The following is a 20,648-nucleotide window of genomic DNA, read 5'->3' on the forward strand; positions in this document are numbered from 1 at the left end:
TGACTGGGAATTCAAAGAATATATTGGGAATACAAATACCCTCATTTCTTGCTACTGCCATATAGTGCCAGTTTCTGACTGGTAATTCAAAGAATATATTGGGGTTACGTGCACCCACAATTTTTACTACTGGTATACAGTGCCATTGTCTGACTGGGAATTCAAAGAGTATATTGGGAATACAAATACCCTCATTTCTTGCTACTGCCATATAGTGCCAGTTTCTGACTGGTAATTCAAAGAATATATTGGGGTTACGTGCACCCACAATTTTTACTACTGGTATACAGTGCCATTGTCTGACTGGGAATTCAAAGAATATATTGGGAATACAAATACCCTCATTTCTTGCTACTGCCATATAGTGCCAGTTTCTGACTTGGAATTCAAAGAATATATTGGGGTTACGTGCACCCACAATTTTTACTACTGGTATACAGTGCCATTGTCTGACTGGGAATTCAAAGAGTATATTGGGAATACAAATACCCTCATTTCTTGCTACTGCCATATAGTGCCAGTTTCTGACTGGTAATTCAAAGAATATATTGGGGTTACGTGCACCCACAATTTTTACTACTGGTATACAGTGCCATTGTCTGACTGGGAATTCAAAGAATATATTGGGGTTATAAATACCCTCATTTCTTGCTACTGCCATATAGTGCCAGTTTCTGACTGGTAATTCAAAGAATATATTGGGGTTACGTGCACCCACAATTTTTACTACTGGTATACAGTGCCATTGTCTGACTGGGAATTCAAAGAATATATTGGGAATACAAATACCCTCATTTCTTGCTACTGCCATATAGTGCCAGTTTCTGACTGGGAATTCAAAGAATATATTGGGGTTACGTGCACCCACAATTTTTACTACTGGTATACAGTGCCATTGTCTGACTGGGAATTCAAAGAGTATATTGGGAATACAAATACCCTCATTTCTTGCTACTGCCATATAGTGCCAGTTTCTGACTGGTAATTCAAAGAATATATTGGGGTTACGTGCACCCACAATTTTTACTACTGGTATACAGTGCCATTGTCTGACTGGGAATTCAAAGAATATATTGGGGTTATAAATACCCTCATTTCTTGCTACTGCCATATAGTGCCAGTTTCTGACTGGTAATTCAAAGAATATATTGGGGTTACGTGCACCCACAATTTTTACTACTGGTATACAGTGCCATTGTCTGACTGGGAATTCAAAGAATATATTGGGAATACAAATACCCTCATTTCTTGCTACTGCCATATAGTGCCAGTTTCTGACTGGGAATTCAAAGAATATATTGGGGTTACGTGCACCCACAATTTTTACTACTGGTATACAGTGCCATTGTCTGACTGGGAATTCAAAGAATATATTGGGGTTATAAATACCCTCATTTCTTGCTACTGCCATATAGTGCCAGTTTCTGACTGGTAATTCAAAGAATATATTGGGGTTACGTGCACCCACAATTTTTACTACTGGTATACAGTGCCATTGTCTGACTGGGAATTCAAAGAATATATTGGGAATACAAATACCCTCATTTCTTGCTACTGCCATATAGTGCCAGTTTCTGACTGGGAATTCAAAGAATATATTGGGGTTACGTGCACCCACAATTTTTACTACTGGTATACAGTGCCATTGTCTGACTGGGAATTCAAAGAGTATATTGGGAATACAAATACCCTCATTTCTTGCTACTGCCATATAGTGCCAGTTTCTGACTGGTAATTCAAAGAATATATTGGGGTTACGTGCACCCACAATTTTTACTACTGGTATACAGTGCCATTGTCTGACTGGGAATTCAAAGAATATATTGGGGTTATAAATACCCTCATTTCTTGCTACTGCCATATAGTGCCAGTTTCTGACTGGTAATTCAAAGAATATATTGGGGTTACGTGCACCCACAATTTTTACTACTGGTATACAGTGCCATTGTCTGACTGGGAATTCAAAGAATATATTGGGAATACAAATACCCTCATTTCTTGCTACTGCCATATAGTGCCAGTTTCTGACTGGGAATTCAAAGAATATATTGGGGTTACGTGCACCCACAATTTTTACTACTGGTATACAGTGCCATTGTCTGACTGGGAATTCAAAGAATATATTGGGGTTATAAATACCCTCATTTCTTGCTACTGCCATATAGTGCCAGTTTCTGACTGGTAATTCAAAGAATATATTGGGGTTACGTGCACCCACAATTTTTACTACTGGTATACAGTGCCATTGTCTGACTGGGAATTCAAAGAATATATTGGGAATACAAATACCCTCATTTCTTGCTACTGCCATATAGTGCCAGTTTCTGACTGGGAATTCAAAGAATATATTGGGGTTACGTGCACCCACAATTTTTACTACTGGTATACAGTGCCATTGTCTGACTGGGAATTCAAAGAGTATATTGGGAATACAAATACCCTCATTTCTTGCTACTGCCATATAGTGCCAGTTTCTGACTGGTAATTCAAAGAATATATTGGGGTTACGTGCACCCACAATTTTTACTACTGGTATACAGTGCCATTGTCTGACTGGGAATTCAAAGAATATATTGGGGTTATAAATACCCTCATTTCTTGCTACTGCCATATAGTGCCAGTTTCTGACTGGTAATTCAAAGAATATATTGGGGTTACGTGCACCCACAATTTTTACTACTGGTATACAGTGCCATTGTCTGACTGGGAATTCAAAGAATATATTGGGAATACAAATACCCTCATTTCTTGCTACTGCCATATAGTGCCAGTGTCTGACTGGGAATTCAAAGAATATATTGGGGTTACGTGCACCCACAATTTTTACTACTGGTATACAGTGCCATTGTCTGACTGGGAATTCAAAGAATATATTGGGGTTATAAATACCCTCATTTCTTGCTACTGCCATATAGTGCCAGTTTCTGACTGGTAATTCAAAGAATATATTGGGGTTACGTGCACCCACAATTTTTACTACTGGTATACAGTGCCATTGTCTGACTGGGAATTCAAAGAGTATATTGGGAATACAAATACCCTCATTTCTTGCTACTGCCATATAGTGCCAGTGTCTGACTGGGAATTCAAAGAATATATTGGGGTTACGTGCACCCACAATTTTTACTACTGGTATACAGTGCCATTGTCTGACTGGGAATTCAAAGAATATATTGGGGTTATAAATACCCTCATTTCTTGCTACTGCCATATAGTGCCAGTTTCTGACTGGTAATTCAAAGAATATATTGGGGTTACGTGCACCCTCAATTTTTACTACTGGTATACAGTGCCATTGTCTGACTGGGAATTCAAAGAATATATTGGGAATACAAATACCCTCATTTCTTGCTACTGCCATATAGTGCCAGTTTCTGACTGGTAATTCAAAGAATATATTGGGGTTACGTGCACCCACAATTTTTACTACTGGTATACAGTGCCATTGTCTGACTGGGAATTCAAAGAGTATATTGGGAATACAAATACCCTCATTTCTTGCTACTGCCATATAGTGCCAGTGTCTGACTGGGAATTCAAAGAATATATTGGGGTTACGTGCACCCACAATTTTTACTACTGGTATACAGTGCCAATTTCTAACTAGGAATTCAAAATGCGCAAGGCTCCCGGAAAGGGACGTGGACGAGGCCGTGGGCGAGGTCGGGGGAATGGTTCTGGGGAGCAAGGTAGCAGTGAAGCCACAGGGCGTCCCGTGCCTACTCCTGTGGGGCAGCAAGCATTGCGCCACTCCACAGTGCCAGGGTTGCTTGCCACATTAACTAAACTGCAGGGTACAAACCTTAGTAGGCCCGAGAACCAGGAACAGGTCTTGCAATGGCTGTCAGAGAACGCTTACAGCACATTGTCCAGCAGCCAGTCAGACTCTGCCTCCTCTCCTCCTATTACCCAACAGTCTTGTCTTCCTTCCTCCCAAAATTCCGAAGCTTTACAGAACAATAACCCAAACTGTCCCTGCTCCCCAGAGCTGTTCTCCGCTCCTTTCATTGTCCCTCAACCTGCCTCTCCACGTCACGATTCCACGAACCTAACAGAGGAGCATCTGTGTCCAGATGCTCAAACACTAGAGTCTCCTCCATCTCCGTTCGATTTGGTGGTGGATGACCAGCAACCCACCCTCATCGACGATGATGTGACGCAGTTGCCGTCAGGGCATCCAGTTGACTGGCGCATTGTGCGGGAGGAGGAGATGAGACAGGAGTTGGAAGAGGAAGTGGTGGATGATGAGGACACTGACCCGACCTGGACAGGGGGGATGTCAAGCGGGGAAAGTAGTGTGGATGTTGAGGCAGGTGCAGCACCAAAAAGGGTAGCTAGAGGCAGAGGCAGAGGTCAGCAGCTTAGGCGAAGCCAGGCCACACCCGGAATCTCCCAAGATGTTCCAGTTCGTACCCAGCCCCGAAAAACTCCCACCTCGAGGGCACGTTTCTCGAAGGTGTGGAGTTTTTTCAAGGAATGCGCCGAGGACAGATATAGTGTTGTCTGCACAATTTGCCTCTCGAAATTGATTAGGGGCTCTGAGAAGAGCAACCTGTCCACCACTTCAATGCGCCGTCATTTGGAATCCAAGCACTGGAATCAGTGGCAGGCAGCAACGGCAGGACAAAGGCCGCCTGCCGTTCACGCCACTGCCACTGCCTCTGCCTCTGCCTCTGCCACTGCCACTGCTGACTGTGCTGGCGATGCACTCCAGAGGACGAGCCAGGACACCACTTCATCTGCCTCCGCCACTTTGTTGACTTCTACCTCATCCTCCCCTGGTCCTGTCTTATCTCCTTCTCCTGCACCATCAAAGGCACCATCAGGCGTTTCTTTACAACAACCCACCATCTCTCAGACATTGGAGCGGCGGCAGAAATACACTGCTAACCACCCACACGCGCAAGCCTTGAACGCCAACATCGCTAAACTGCTGGCCCAGGAGATGTTGGCGTTCCGGCTTGTTGAAACTCCCGCCTTCCTGGACCTGATGGCAACTGCGGCACCTCGCTATGCCGTCCCTAGCCGTCACTACTTCTCCCGGTGTGCCGTCCCCGCCTTGCACCAGCACGTGTCACTCAACATCAGGCGGGCCCTTAGTTCCGCGCTTTGCACAAAGGTCCACTTGACCACCGACGCGTGGACAAGTGCATGCGGACAGGGACGCTACATTTCACTGACGGCACACTGGGTGAATGTAGTTGAGGCTGGGACTGCTTCCCAAACTGGCCCGGTGTACCTTGTCTCCCCGCCTAACATTCCTGGCAGGGACACGAGAAGAACACCCCCCTCCTCCTCCTCCTCTACCGCCTCCTCCTCCGCCACCGCCTCCTCCTCCGCCACCGCCTCCTCCTCCGCTGTTAGATTGACCCCAGCTACGAGTTGGAAACGTTGCAGCACTGGCGTTGGTAGACGTCAGCAGGCTGTGCTGAAGCTGATCAGCTTGGGGGACAGACAGCACACTGCCTCCGAGGTGAGGGATGCCCTCCTCGATGAGACGGCAATATGGTTTGAGCCGCTGCACCTGGGCCCAGGCATGGTCGTTTGTGATAACGGCCGGAACCTGGTAGCAGCTCTGGAGCTTGCCGGACTCCAACATGTTCCATGCCTGGCCCACGTCTTCAACCTAGTGGTGCAACGTTTCCTAAAGAGCTACCCCAATGTTCCAGAGCTACTGGTGAAAGTGCGGCGCATGTGCGCCCACTTTCGCAAGTCGACAGTAGCCGCTGCTAGCTTAAAATCTCTCCAGCAACGCCTGCATGTGCCACAACACCGGCTTTTGTGCGACGTCCCCACACGCTGGAACTCAACGTTTCAGATGTTGAATAGAGTGGTTGAGCAGCAGAGACCTTTGATGGAATACCAGCTACAAAACCCTAGGGTGCCACAAAGTCAGCTGCCTCAGTTTCACATCCATGAGTGGCCATGGATGAGAGACCTTTGTGACATCCTACGGGTCTTTGAGGAGTCCACAAGGAGGGTGAGCTCTGAGGATGCGATGGTGAGCCTTACAATCCCGCTCTTGTGTGTTCTGAGAGAATCCCTGATTGACATCAGGGATAACTCAGATCACACAGAGGAGTTAGGGATAGCATCCGATCCGTCACAGCTGGAGAGTAGGTCCACACATCTGTCCGCTTCACTGCGTTTAATGGAGGAGGAGGAGGAGGAGGAGGAAGAAGAGTTGTCCGATGATGTGATGGTGATACAGGAGGCTTCCGGGCAACTTCGAATCGTCCCATTGTTGCAGCGCGGATGGGTAGACATGGAGGATGAGGAGGAAATGGAGATTGAACTTTCCGGTGGGGCCAGAGGAGTCATGCCAACTAACACTGTGGCAGACATGGCTGAGTTCATGTTGGGGTGCTTTACAACCGACAAGCGTATTGTCAAAATCATGGAGGACAACCAGTACTGGATCTTTGCTATCCTTGACCCCCGGTATAAAAACAACATCTCGTCTTTTATTCCGGTAGAGGGGAGGGCCAATCGCATCAATGCTTGCCACAGGCAATTGGTGCAGAATATGATGGAGATGTTTCCAGCATGTGACAGTGGCGGCAGGGAGGGCAGTTCCTCCAGTAGGCAACCAAGTTCTCACCGGTCCACACAAACGAGGGGCACACTGTCTAAGGTCTGGGACACCTTGATGGCACCCCCTCGCCAAAGTGCCGCCACGGAGGGTCCTAGTGTCACCAGGCGTGAGAAGTATAGGCGCATGTTGCGGGAATACCTTTCCGACCACAGCCCTGTCCTCTCCGACCCCTCTGCGCCCTACACGTATTGGGTGTCGAAGTTGGACCTGTGGCTTGAACTTGCCCTATATGCCTTGGAGGTGCTGTCCTGTCCTGCCGCCAGCGTCCTATCTGAGAGGGTGTTCAGTGCAGCCGGTGGCATCATCACTGACAAGCGCACCCGTCTGTCAGCTGAGAGTGCCGACCGGCTCACTTTGATAAAAATGAACCACCACTGGATAGAGCCTTCATTTTTGTGCCCACCTGTGTAAAGCACCCCAACATGAAACTCCATGTCTGTACTCAACCTCTCCAATTCCTCCGCATCCTCATACTCATCCACCATAAGCGTTGCACAATTCTGCTAATACTAGGCTCCCTCCAACATGATTTCCCCCAACTCTGCTGGTTAGAGGCTCCCTCCACCCTGATTTCCACCAACTCTGCTGGTTAGAGGCTCCCTCCACCCTGCTTTCCCACAACTCTGCTGGTTAGAGGCTCCTTCCACCATGAATTTGCCCAAACTGGGCTGTTTAGAGGCTCCCTCCACCATGAATTGGTCCAAACTGGGCTGGTTAGAGGCTCCCTCCACCATTAATTGGTCCAAACTGGGCTGGTTAGAGGCTCCCTCCACCATGAATTTGCCCAAACTGGGCTGTTTAGAGGCTCCCTCCACCATGAATTTGCCCAAACTGGGCTGTTTAGAGGCTCCCTCCACCATGAATTGGTCCAAACTGGGTTTTTTAGAGGCTCCCTCCACCATGAATTTGTCCAAACTGGGGTGGTTAGAGGCTCCCTCCACCATTAATTGGTCCAAACTGGGCTGGTTAGAGGCTCCCTCCACCATTAATTGGTCCAAACTGGGCTGGTTAGAGGCTCCCTCCACCATTAATTGGTCCAAACTGGGCTGGTTAGAGGCTCCCTCCACCATGAATTTGCCCAAACTGGGCTGTTTAGAGGCTCCCTCCACCATGAATTTGCCCAAACTGGGCTGGTTAGAGGCTCCCTCCACCATGAATTGGTCCAAACTGGGGTTTTTAGAGGCTCCCTCCACCATTAATTGGTCCAAACTGGGCTGGTTAGAGGCTCCCTCCACCATTAATTGGTCCAAACTGGGCTGGTTAGAGGCTCCCTCCACCATGAATTTGCCCAAACTGGGCTGTTTAGAGGCTCCCTCCACCATGAATTTGCCCAAACTGGGCTGGTTAGAGGCTCCCTCCACCATGAATTGGTCCAAACTGGGGTTTTTAGAGGCTCCCTCCACCATGAATTGGTCCAAACTTGGCTGTTTAGAGGCTCCCTCCACCATGAATTGGTCCAAACTGGGGTGGTTAGAGGCTCCCTCCACCATTAATTGGTCCAAACTGGGCTGGTTAGAGGCTCCCTCCACCATTAATTGGTCCAAACTGGGCTGGTTAGAGGCTCCCTCCACCATGAATTTGCCCAAACTGGGCTGTTTAGAGGCTCCCTCCACCATGAATTTGCCCAAACTGGGCTGGTTAGAGGCTCCCTCCACCATGAATTGGTCCAAACTGGGGTTTTTAGAGGCTCCCTCCACCATGAATTGGTCCAAACTGGGGTGGTTAGAGGCTCCCTCCACCATTAATTGGTCCAAACTGGGCTGGTTAGAGGCTCCCTCCACCATTAATTGGTCCAAACTGGGCTGGTTAGAGGCTCCCTCCACCATGAATTTGCCCAAACTGGGCTGTTTAGAGGCTCCCTCCACCATGAATTTGCCCAAACTGGGCTGGTTAGAGGCTCCCTCCACCATGAATTGGTCCAAACTGGGGTTTTTAGAGGCTCCCTCCACCATGAATTGGTCCAAACTTGGCTGTTTAGAGGCTCCCTCCACCATGAATTGGTCCAAACTGGGGTGGTTAGAGGCTCCCTCCACCATTAATTGGTCCAAACTGGGCTGGTTAGAGGCTCCCTCCACCATTAATTGGTCCAAACTGGGCTGGTTAGAGGCTCCCTCCACCATGAATTTGCCCAAACTGGGCTGTTTAGAGGCTCCCTCCACCATGAATTTGCCCAAACTGGGCTGGTTAGAGGCTCCCTCCACCATGAATTGGTCCAAACTGGGGTTTTTAGAGGCTCCCTCCACCATGAATTGGTCCAAACTGGGGTGGTTAGAGGCTCCCTCCACCATTAATTGGTCCAAACTGGGCTGGTTAGAGGCTCCCTCCACCATTAATTGGTCCAAACTGGGCTGGTTAGAGGCTCCCTCCACCATGAATTTGCCCAAACTGGGCTGTTTAGAGGCTCCCTCCACCATGAATTTGCCCAAACTGGGCTGGTTAGAGGCTCCCTCCACCATGAATTGGTCCAAACTGGGGTTTTTAGAGGCTCCCTCCACCATGAATTGGTCCAAACTTGGCTGTTTAGAGGCTCCCTCCACCATGAATTGGTCCAAACTGGGGTGGTTAGAGGCTCCCTCCACCATTAATTGGTCCAAACTGGGCTGGTTAGAGGCTCCCTCCACCATTAATTGGTCCAAACTGGGCTGGTTAGAGGCTCCCTCCACCATGAATTTGCCCAAACTGGGCTGTTTAGAGGCTCCCTCCACCATGAATTTGCCCAAACTGGGCTGGTTAGAGGCTCCCTCCACCATGAATTGGTCCAAACTGGGGTGGTTAGAGGCTCCCTCCACCATTAATTGGTCCAAACTGGGCTGGTTAGAGGCTCCCTCCACCATGAATTGGTCCAAACTGGGGTTTTTAGAGGCTCCCTCCACCATGAATTGGTCCAAACTTGGCTGTTTAGAGGCTCCCTCCACCATTAATTGGTCCAAACTGGGCTGGTTAGAGGCTCCCTCCACCATGAATTGGTCCAAACTGGGTTTTTTAGAGGCTCCCTCCACCATGAATTTGCCCAAACTGGGCTGTTTAGAGGCTCCCTCCACCATGAATTGGTCCAAACTGGGTTTTTTAGAGGCTCCCTCCACCATGAATTGGTCCAAACTTGGCTGTTTAGAGGCTCCCTCCACCATTAATTGGTCCAAACTGGGCTGGTTAGAGGCTCCCTCCACCATGAATTGGTCCAAACTGGGTTTTTTAGAGGCTCCCTCCACCATGAATTTGCCCAAACTGGGCTGTTTAGAGGCTCCCTCCACCATGAATTGGTCCAAACTGGGTTTTTTAGAGGCTCCCTCCACCATTAATTGGTCCAAACTGGGCTGGTTAGAGGCTCCCTCCACCATTAATTGGTCCAAACTGGGCTGGTTAGAGGCTCCCTCCACCATGAATTTGCCCAAACTGGGCTGTTTAGAGGCTCCCTCCACCATGAATTTGCCCAAACTGGGCTGGTTAGAGGCTCCCTCCACCATGAATTGGTCCAAACTGGGGTTTTTAGAGGCTCCCTCCACCATGAATTGGTCCAAACTTGGCTGTTTAGAGGCTCCCTCCACCATGAATTGGTCCAAACTGGGGTGGTTAGAGGCTCCCTCCACCATTAATTGGTCCAAACTGGGCTGGTTAGAGGCTCCCTCCACCATTAATTGGTCCAAACTGGGCTGGTTAGAGGCTCCCTCCACCATGAATTTGCCCAAACTGGGCTGTTTAGAGGCTCCCTCCACCATGAATTTGCCCAAACTGGGCTGGTTAGAGGCTCCCTCCACCATGAATTGGTCCAAACTGGGGTTTTTAGAGGCTCCCTCCACCATGAATTGGTCCAAACTGGGGTGGTTAGAGGCTCCCTCCACCATTAATTGGTCCAAACTGGGCTGGTTAGAGGCTCCCTCCACCATTAATTGGTCCAAACTGGGCTGGTTAGAGGCTCCCTCCACCATGAATTTGCCCAAACTGGGCTGTTTAGAGGCTCCCTCCACCATGAATTTGCCCAAACTGGGCTGGTTAGAGGCTCCCTCCACCATGAATTGGTCCAAACTGGGGTTTTTAGAGGCTCCCTCCACCATGAATTGGTCCAAACTTGGCTGTTTAGAGGCTCCCTCCACCATGAATTGGTCCAAACTGGGGTGGTTAGAGGCTCCCTCCACCATTAATTGGTCCAAACTGGGCTGGTTAGAGGCTCCCTCCACCATTAATTGGTCCAAACTGGGCTGGTTAGAGGCTCCCTCCACCATGAATTTGCCCAAACTGGGCTGTTTAGAGGCTCCCTCCACCATGAATTTGCCCAAACTGGGCTGGTTAGAGGCTCCCTCCACCATGAATTGGTCCAAACTGGGGTGGTTAGAGGCTCCCTCCACCATTAATTGGTCCAAACTGGGCTGGTTAGAGGCTCCCTCCACCATGAATTGGTCCAAACTGGGGTTTTTAGAGGCTCCCTCCACCATGAATTGGTCCAAACTTGGCTGTTTAGAGGCTCCCTCCACCATTAATTGGTCCAAACTGGGCTGGTTAGAGGCTCCCTCCACCATGAATTGGTCCAAACTGGGTTTTTTAGAGGCTCCCTCCACCATGAATTTGCCCAAACTGGGCTGTTTAGAGGCTCCCTCCACCATGAATTGGTCCAAACTGGGTTTTTTAGAGGCTCCCTCCACCATGAATTGGTCCAAACTTGGCTGTTTAGAGGCTCCCTCCACCATTAATTGGTCCAAACTGGGCTGGTTAGAGGCTCCCTCCACCATGAATTGGTCCAAACTGGGTTTTTTAGAGGCTCCCTCCACCATGAATTTGCCCAAACTGGGCTGTTTAGAGGCTCCCTCCACCATGAATTGGTCCAAACTGGGTTTTTTAGAGGCTCCCTCCACCATTAATTGGTCCAAACTGGGCTGGTTAGAGGCTCCCTCCACCATTAATTGGTCCAAACTGGGCTGGTTAGAGGCTCCCTCCACCATGAATTTGCCCAAACTGGGCTGGTTAGAGGCTCCCTCCACCATGAATTGGTCCAAACTGGGTTTTTTAGAGGCTCCCTCCACCATGAATTTGCCCAAACTGGGCTGGTTAGAGGCTCCCTCCACCATGAATTGGTCCAAACTGGGGTTTTTAGAGGCTCCCTCCACCATGAATTTGCCCAAACTCTGCTGGTTAGAGGCTCAATCCACCCTGATTTTCAAAACAAATGTTGGTGCCAACCTCAACTTACTACAAGGGCCAAATTCACTGCTGGTGACAAGCTCTCCTCACTGCAAGTGCCAAATACACATGTTTCAAGGTGTTTTCCTACTGTCAGAGAGGTGGTATTGAGTGTGTAAAGTGTGTAGTTGTTAGGCTGTGATGTTGGGGTAATAGAGGGTCTTTGGTGTGTTAGATGCCCCCAGACATGCTTCCCCTGCTGTCCCAGTGTCATTCCAGAGGTGTTGGCATCATTTCCTGGGGTGTCATAGTGGACTTGGTGACCCTCCAGACACGGATTTGGGTTTCCCCCTTAACGAGTATCTGTTCCCCATAGACTATAATGGGGTTCGAAACCCGTTCGAACACACGAACATTGAGCGGCTGTTCGAATCGAATTTCGAACCTCGAACATTTTAGTGTTCGCTCATCTCTAGTCAGGAACAGTGGCGGCTAGAGAAAAAGTCTAACTGTGCAAGAATTAGTGGAGCATCATCTATTAAATGATGAAAAGAGCTGGTGAGAATCTCTATTTAATCCCACCATATATTAATATGAAATGATGATGACATTTGCTAAACATGTTCTGAGCTTTGATGTTGATAGTAAAAGGAACTGAGCCATAGAAAGAGGAGTGCCAGGAAACAATGCTGGTCTATCCATAAGACAGTGCATCGATGGGTTATTTGTGAGGTCCCATACACAGGTATGTCTAGTTCGGCCAAGCATACATATGTTCTGTATAGGGGAAGAGAATAAGATAGTGCCCAACACCTTTGTGGGTAAGCTTATCTTCCTTTAAAACAAAAAAAATCAGGCATGTTGGCATTTAACATTTAGGTGGTTTTTACCCCTGATATAGGCTAAACAAACATCGGCAGAACCTCCAATACATATTTAATGGTCAACTCAACTACATTCTCATCATTTTTCCTACATCACTGCACCGGGACTAACATGAGACATCTCAGAATACAAATCACTAGAGAAACCTCCATTACCATCCCAGTTGTAACTCATGACTTAACTTTTTCATGTTAGACTCAACACTGAACTTTTTATTTATCTTGTAAAATAATGTTTAATTGTGAATATTTGGTTCAAGAAATAAAAGGAATAAAAAAAAAAAACAGAGCAAAAGAGAATAGCAAGTAATAAACTTACATTTTTTGTTCATTTTGGCCCTTTCAATCCAGTTTCCCTAAGCATGTGCCTATGAATACAGAACTGGATGTTGTCTTTACATTAGGTAAGGTGCTTTTTCTTGTACTTCGGTGCAAAAGATCAGTGATCTCTTCTTCAAGATAAAGCTCTCTGCACAGCAGGTAACAATGCCCTTGTGTACAACTGTTAATAGTAGCAGAGATTGAATGAAGAAGATGGAGCAAATAATGAGCACACATTTGTGTAGAGAATATGCAGAGCATAAAGGAGAGGAATCTCTGGACCAAATCTTCTTCATCTTCTTCCTCGAGAACATGTATCGGGAGTCTTACCATCACATTCATAAATCATGACTAGCAGTAGATGAAAAGAAAATGTAATCCTACATGTGAGATCGGTGTCTGGGGTGCAGCGCTTCCAAATCATTAGCAGGTAAAACTTACCGTAGTGTATTTTCCCAGCTGACACAGGGAGGGGAAGGTTTCTTGATGCGCTTTTCTGATTTTCTCTGTCAGGTCATCGAGCTCGGCTGTCATCTCATAGTTCTCCGTGCACTCCTGTTTCGAGGGTTCTTTCTTCTTCTTGTTTCTGTCATTTCTGACTGCTGCAGGAGAGATGAAGACACTTCAGATACTGGCTACTGGGCTTAAACACTATCACAAAGTGATTCCAAGGATGTGAAAGCTGCTATCTAACTGTTTGTAGTGATGGGATGATGGAGATATATCTGGATGCCATATGGTGAACACTTATCTGTACAACTAGAAGACATCTTTCAGTGTATATTCCCACTATGACACTCTTAGATGACCTTTGATACCTAAGCCTGAATGCTATCTATATTTCCCGGGTAGATCCAGACATTACAGTAAAGTTTCTTTGCTACAAACATCACATGTACAAAGTATATATAAAGCACTTATTGGCCTCCTTTTAGCCTTTCTGTTGGTTCCTGGTGTCTTCTGCTTTTCTTTGCCACTTCTTGGACCCTCCTGCTTTCACCTACAATGGCCGGCACTAGTCTGAGAATACTGCCTCAGACTATTAAAGCACATTGTGCATAGGGTAGTCTGGTCGCCATTGTAGAAGGGTTCCGAAAATGGCAGAAGGGGTAAAAAGCTATATGTACTTTTAACTACATATTACCCATGTTATGTTACAGTGGTATGGAGAACCAGAGGGTCACTTTCACGTCAGAATGAATTCAGTATATCTGAGACTCCAACTTGATCATTCCTCCTTGAAGGGAATCTGTGGATGACTCTTTTGTCAAAAGAAATTCCAAAGAATGTGGAAATTGGCCAATGGGTTATGGAAATGAAATTAAGCAGTGAAGATAACCCAACTCATGAACCCCTTTCATCTATGTATCCCCCTGAAGATGGTGCTAACACTCAAGCTTCTCATAGGACATCATTATCTGGTTGAGTAAGACTTCATAACATAATGAAAGCCCCATACTGGGAATGTCCAGTTAAAACCTTAATAAAAGTAACTTATTTAGTGAAATCCCTGCTCATTCTGAGCTTACATGTCCAGTGGATGGTCCTATCCAGAGATAAAGGGAAGGCTACCAGTCATTGAGAAGATTCACCCAATGAACTCCTAAGCCCAGTCAATAAGTAATACTCAATCTTTTCCCACATAACTATATATCTACAAAGCCCCCTGCTGTATCCCATGATATTGGTAGAATGGATAGTATTTACATGGTGACAGGTTCCCTTTAAGGGATTAATCAATGAGTCTTTTTATGCAGAAATTCAGATAACGTCATGAAATTTATTTTCACTTCTTAATAAAGGAATAACACAGAAATGATCAGATATCTTACTAATGTATCAGAGCAGGGCAGGAGAAAAGTGTATTCTCTATGTCACATTGTATCATGCTTGCTGTTTGCTGTTCATTATACTTCTAAACTCAGTACGCCAACATTAAAACACAGCAATGCTATTAGCTTTTTGGAATATAACCCTATTAGCAGACTGACAGCTTTCCTGATCCTACTTAGCTCCATGGCTGCTAGTGGAGCACAAACACATCATTTAGGGCAGTCTTATGAATTTCTGCCAAGGATTCCCAGATACAAGGAAATGATTCACAGGGGAATCACTCAACAGTATTTTTGCAGCAGCTTTACTGCTACCTGATTTTTCAATTCCTAGAAGCCTTACATGAAAAATCCCCTCTCATTCTGAAACACACATTCACACGTACTTGGGGACACCCAACAAAAATTATCTATCTATCTATCTATCTATCTATCTATCTATCTATCTATCTATCTATCTATCTCTTTATGTTGCTAATACAGTCATATTTAGTATGAATTTATTTATATACACAGTATCAATCTCTATATATCTAATTTTCTACCTATCTATCTACCTATCTCTTTATATTGCTAATGCTGTTACAGTTAACATAAATTTCTATACACCTAGTTTTCTTTCTATTATCCATCCATCCATCCATCCATCCATTTCTCTTGTTATATGTATCTATGTAGCTAATGTCATTATATTCAATATCAATCTATTTATTATCAATCTCTATAAATCTAATTTTCTTTATATTTACCATCCATCCATTTTATCTATCTCTCTTGTTATATTTCTAAGGATATTGTATTGTAGTAGTAATCTATTTAGTATCACTTTCTATGTATCTAATGTATATCTAACTACAGTTCTATCTAGTATCAATCTATATGTCTAATTTCTTTATATTTATCTATCTATCCATCCATCTTCTGTATCTATCTCTCTTTATATTTCTAATGCCGTTTGATTTAGCAGTAATCTATTTAGAATCAATTTCTACATATCTAATGCCTATCTATCTATCTATCTATCTATCTATCTATCTATCTATCTATCTATCTATCTATCATCTATCTATCTATCTATCTATCTATCTATCTATCTATCTATCTATCTATCTATCTATCTATCATCTATCCATTGTGTTTGCATGTATTTCTGTATATATCTATACTAGGAGAATATAGATAAAGCAGTCCTGCTTCTCTGTGGACTCCGCTGGGTATACTTAAGCAGTCACAACTTAATTATCTTGATTTAGTATACTCGATTAGACAAGACAAATGTATATTCTTTTGCATAGATTGCCATATTTCTGCTCCCTTTTGCACACTTGCAAATAGTTTTAATAAAAGAGCGTGTGGGGTAAATCTGTTACATTCCTGCTGGCTTCATCAGATTATTGCAGAGATTTATAAGTAAAAACCATCCATCTGGCCTCACTAGCCTTGGCTTTCACATACTCAATACTATGGAAAATTAGATTATTCTGATTAAAACAAAACGTGAAAAATTCACCAAACATTTCCGAGCCTGATAATCCATCACTATTCCAACCCTGCCTATAATAAAAATAAATCAGAAACCAGAATGTTTGAACCTAATTTTTTAAGCATGACATTTTCCTCTGCGTTTCTTTCTTAAATGTCACCCCATTCTACAAGACTGAGTGATTCTGTCCCCAGGGACAGTCAGTCATTGCAAAGTCTGCGACCGCAGCTCAGCAGCCATGGCTCATTTTATTTCTTAGACGTCACTTTCATCAAAGGTACAATAGATCATCAAAAAAGCATTAGATCCAAGGGAATGCAACAACATAAGGTTAAGGTCCTGTTCACATCACAATAATGGCCCCTATCTGATGTCTGTAGCAGGAAAAACTCCCAAAGTATAAAAGTATACCCCCTATGGGTGCTTGCCATGCATCCCATTGTATAGAACAGGGGTAGGTAAACTTCAGCACTCCAGCTGTTGTCAAACTACAACTCCCAGCATGCATACTGGCTCTGCTGTTCTTGGAACTCTCATGAACATGAATGGAGCATGTTGGGAGTTGTAGTTTCACAGCAGCTGGAGAGCCGAAGGTTGCTGACCCCTGGTATAGACATACAATGGGACATACAGTATATGTTACCCATGGGGTCCTATATTAAAATAAAAGTATACTGTACATGTATACTGGGCTGATGGAGCTCAAAATGACATCCTTTTGGCTTCAAGTTGATGGACTTTTATAAACATAGGAGTATGTAGTAAGCAGAGGCTTGGTCTGAATAGGGCTTTACTTGGGGCCAAGCTATTATCATACTTTATAAGGTACTGTATATACTCGAGTATACGCCAAGTTTTTCAGCACAGTTTTTGTAAGTAAGTACTTCTGCAGTTTTTAATGTACAGCATCGCCATGCTCATGGCAGGAGCGTGGCGATGCTGTGGGCCCTGTCACCCGCCCCGATGTCTGTATACTGGGTCCGGATGCCGGGTCTGTAAGTGTAATGGCGCCGCTCTGCGGAGCGGTCGCCATAGAAACCGGCACCTTCGCTGTAACGCTTACAGCGGAGGTGCTGAAGCTTATGCCTGCAATCTCTGAGTGCAGGCATAAGTTTCGGCATCTCCGCTGTAAGCGTTATAGCGGAGGTGCCCTCCGGAGATGTCCTCCCCCCTCCAAGTTCAAAATTAGCCCCCGGGTCGGTCACCACCGGCCCCATACCTTTAAAGTTGCAGGAGCCGACCTGTTCCGATGACAGCCGGGAGCCTAATGAAGGCTCCCAGGCCTGTCATCGCTATATTACTATTGCAGCTGGTCTATGACCATCCATAATAGTAGTGCAGAGAATCTCCCATAGACGGCAATACACTTGTATTGCCGTCTATGGGACTTGCAATCGAATGATTGCAGGTTCAAGTCCCCCAGGGGGGGCTAAAAGAAATAGTAAAAAAAAAAAAAAAGTTTAAAAGGAATATAATAAAAAATAAAGTAAATAAAAGTTCTAAATCACTCCTTTCCCTAGAATACATATAAGGGCGGGTTTACAGCACCCGATCTCAGTTATGCAGGTTTCCGTTTTCTGTCGGCAGAAGACAGAAACCAACATTCACTGTCTGTCGGTGAGCGTCTTCTGCTGTCCATGGCGAAACTTTTTTTTTTAAGTCCTGCATGTCCGACTAAAAAAAAAAACGGTTTTGCTGCGGAGAGCAGAAGACGCTCACCGGCGAACACTTTTCAAACCCATGCTGGTTTCAGTCTCCTGCCCAGTTTCTCAGGCAGGAAGAGGAAACCTGCATAACGGAGATCGGGCGCTGGTGTGAACCTGCCCTCAAAGTAGAAAATTACTGTGAAACATACACATTAGGTATCCCTGTATCTGAAAGTGCCAGGTCTACTGAATATAGGGTATCTGCAGTGCTCCTATTCCGTCGAGAAGGGGTTAATAGGAGCACTGCAGATACCCTATATTCAGCCAGGCTGAATTCCAAGTGGGGGGAAAAAAACCCAGTCCTCAAGCTCAGGGAAAGGGCAGACAGACAACCAAAAACACCCCCTCCCCTTCCCCAGCACTTACTGCACCCAAGAACTCCGGCCATTTTAATTTTTGAAATTTTCCAGTAGCTGCTGCATTTCCCCCCTCTGCTTATACTCGAGTCAATAAGTTTTCCCAGTTTTTTTGTGGTAAAATTAGAGGCCTTGGCTTATATTCGGGTCGGCTTATACTCGAGTGTATACAGTAATGTTTCATATATGCTATATCCTACTATATAAAGTAAATGTGAGTGAAGAATCCAGCTACTTGAACCTGGTCAATATCAGAACTTAAGAAAAAACAAATAAGGTTTTAGGTATTTCTCTTTTTTAGGCAAAATAACCATTTAAATACCATTTTACTTTAAATAACATTTTTCCATTTTTTCCCCTATCAATATGTCTTTTTGGAGTGTGGGAGGAAACACATACAAACCCCTGGCAGATGTTGCCCTTGGCAGGATTTGAACCCAGGACTGCAGTTGTGCAAGGCTTACTACTGAGCCACCATACTGTCCACATTTTCTATTGTTTGATGGTTATTTCATCATCTAATATATACAGTATCTACCATATATTTACTTTTTTTTTGTACATCTTGACCGATGACTATCATTTCTATCACTTACACTTTATAGAAGTAGCCAACACTTGACAAATCATCTGATTTTTCATATAAATTATTTTCCCAAAATATGACAGACTAAAAAGGGCCAGCTATAAGTACAACAATACAAAGTATCCACTGATCAGAAATATACCATACACAACCCAACAGGGCCAACAAAAATCCAACATGACCGATCATTTTATGAGCAGACATGGGTCAAGTGTTAGCCATTAGGAAGATTATCCATAATAATTTATATCTGTAAGATTTTTTATATAACCATTCTACATTATACAGATATAGCAGGGTTAACACTCCAAGAAATCGTGTTGCTGGCACAAAAATAACTTCCTTAAGTGCCAAAATTGATGATGTTCATCCTTTTCCTCTTGCGTGCTGCACAGAGTCTTCATACAAAGCTGACCAACGAAGGATGTGGATGGGTGTCTTGGGCAATTTCAATAAAATATTTTTCTCATCTGTCATTTTTTTTCCCAACACCTTATCAGTACTTTAGAAATGGTCACTGTTTGACAGCGTCCATCACTGTGAAGGGGTTTAGCGTTGGGCACACACAAGAGGTTCACACAACACGTTCAATGTGAGGGCCATATTCCAGACTACAGTACTGAGCTGACAGCTTTATACAGTATGTCTAGTCAGTACTGTAGTGATCCACCAGTGAGTTTAGTTTACATAGCTGTGTCAGTCTGGGAAATATGGCCAATACTTGGAATGTGTTTCTCAGATGGGACTTGTAAAAATGGCCTTAGCAGGTAAAAAGGCGATTAACCTCTAAGGCGATTAACAACTATTACCTTGGCACCCACCACCACAAGGGGTGCCAGGAAGAGCTGAGCATAATCCAGTACCAGGATGACCAGAAAACTGCTATTATTAGGCTGGGAATCCCCCAAAACTGTGGGTTTCATGTCCTGCTAATGCTAGCACGCTGCTAAATCACATTCACTTTGCTGCAATTACAACTTGTCATGGGTTAGCCACGAGAATATTTGTAGCAGATAAATCACAGAGATATCGCTCAGTGTGTTGCCTACTGTGGCTATGGCCCCACCTTGTAGAAACACAAGCACGCTAATTTTAAAATAGAATCACAATCGTTTCCCCTATAGATTTAATAGGGTAATGCAATGCGTTTTCTTTTTTTTCCGCCGTGTGTTTTTAGTTGCCGTAAGTTATTTTTTCACTGTATTGTTTTGCAGTGTCAGCATACATTCTAAGAAAATACAATCCTTATCTTTCGTCATAGTATATGGAAGAATCAGGCACCTACTATGTCTGTAAGGATCCCTTTGAGTGCACTATTTTTGAGTGTTTGTATTGTTTTATTTTGTAGTATTTTAACATGATTATTACTTTTGAGAACGGTCTATGGTAAAAAAAAAAAAAAAAATCCTGGAAAAGTTCCATACCCAAAGAGTACTGAAAAAGACACCACAAATTGTAAAAACTCCACAAAAAAAACTTTGTATGTATGTATTATAATTCATGGTTCCTTTTAAAATAAACACCCAGCTCCAATGTTTTTTTTTTGTTTTTTTTTTGGGGGGGGGGGGTTACCTGTAAATCTAAAAAAAAAAAAGATACAGAAACTGTGTGTGTAAATATGGCCTGATGTGGATATCTGCAAACTGTCTTATAAAAAAAAACAATAAACCTGAGATCACTGCATTGGGACCAACCACTGTGACCTCCAACAATCAGCTGTAATCTGGCAGGGCCACCACAGGGAAAATCAAACATTCCCATTGAAATCAGTGG

General features: G+C 44.7%; 1 protein-coding gene across 3 annotated transcripts in view; it reads right to left on the minus strand.

Moving 5' to 3' along the window:
- Window positions 1-20,648, minus strand: part of RARB (retinoic acid receptor beta) — a 508,585-nt gene that overhangs the window by 49,005 nt on the left and 438,932 nt on the right. For all 3 annotated transcript variants that reach the window (XM_075271367.1, XM_075271368.1, XM_075271369.1), the window contains one exon: window positions 13,354-13,514. In XM_075271367.1, the coding sequence (XP_075127468.1) occupies window positions 13,354-13,514 (161 nt within the window). The remainder of the gene's footprint in view (window positions 1-13,353; window positions 13,515-20,648) is intronic.

The sequence above is a fragment of the Leptodactylus fuscus genome, chromosome 4 (assembly GCF_031893055.1).
Source record: "Leptodactylus fuscus isolate aLepFus1 chromosome 4, aLepFus1.hap2, whole genome shotgun sequence".
Taxonomy (NCBI): Eukaryota; Metazoa; Chordata; class Amphibia; order Anura; family Leptodactylidae; genus Leptodactylus; species Leptodactylus fuscus.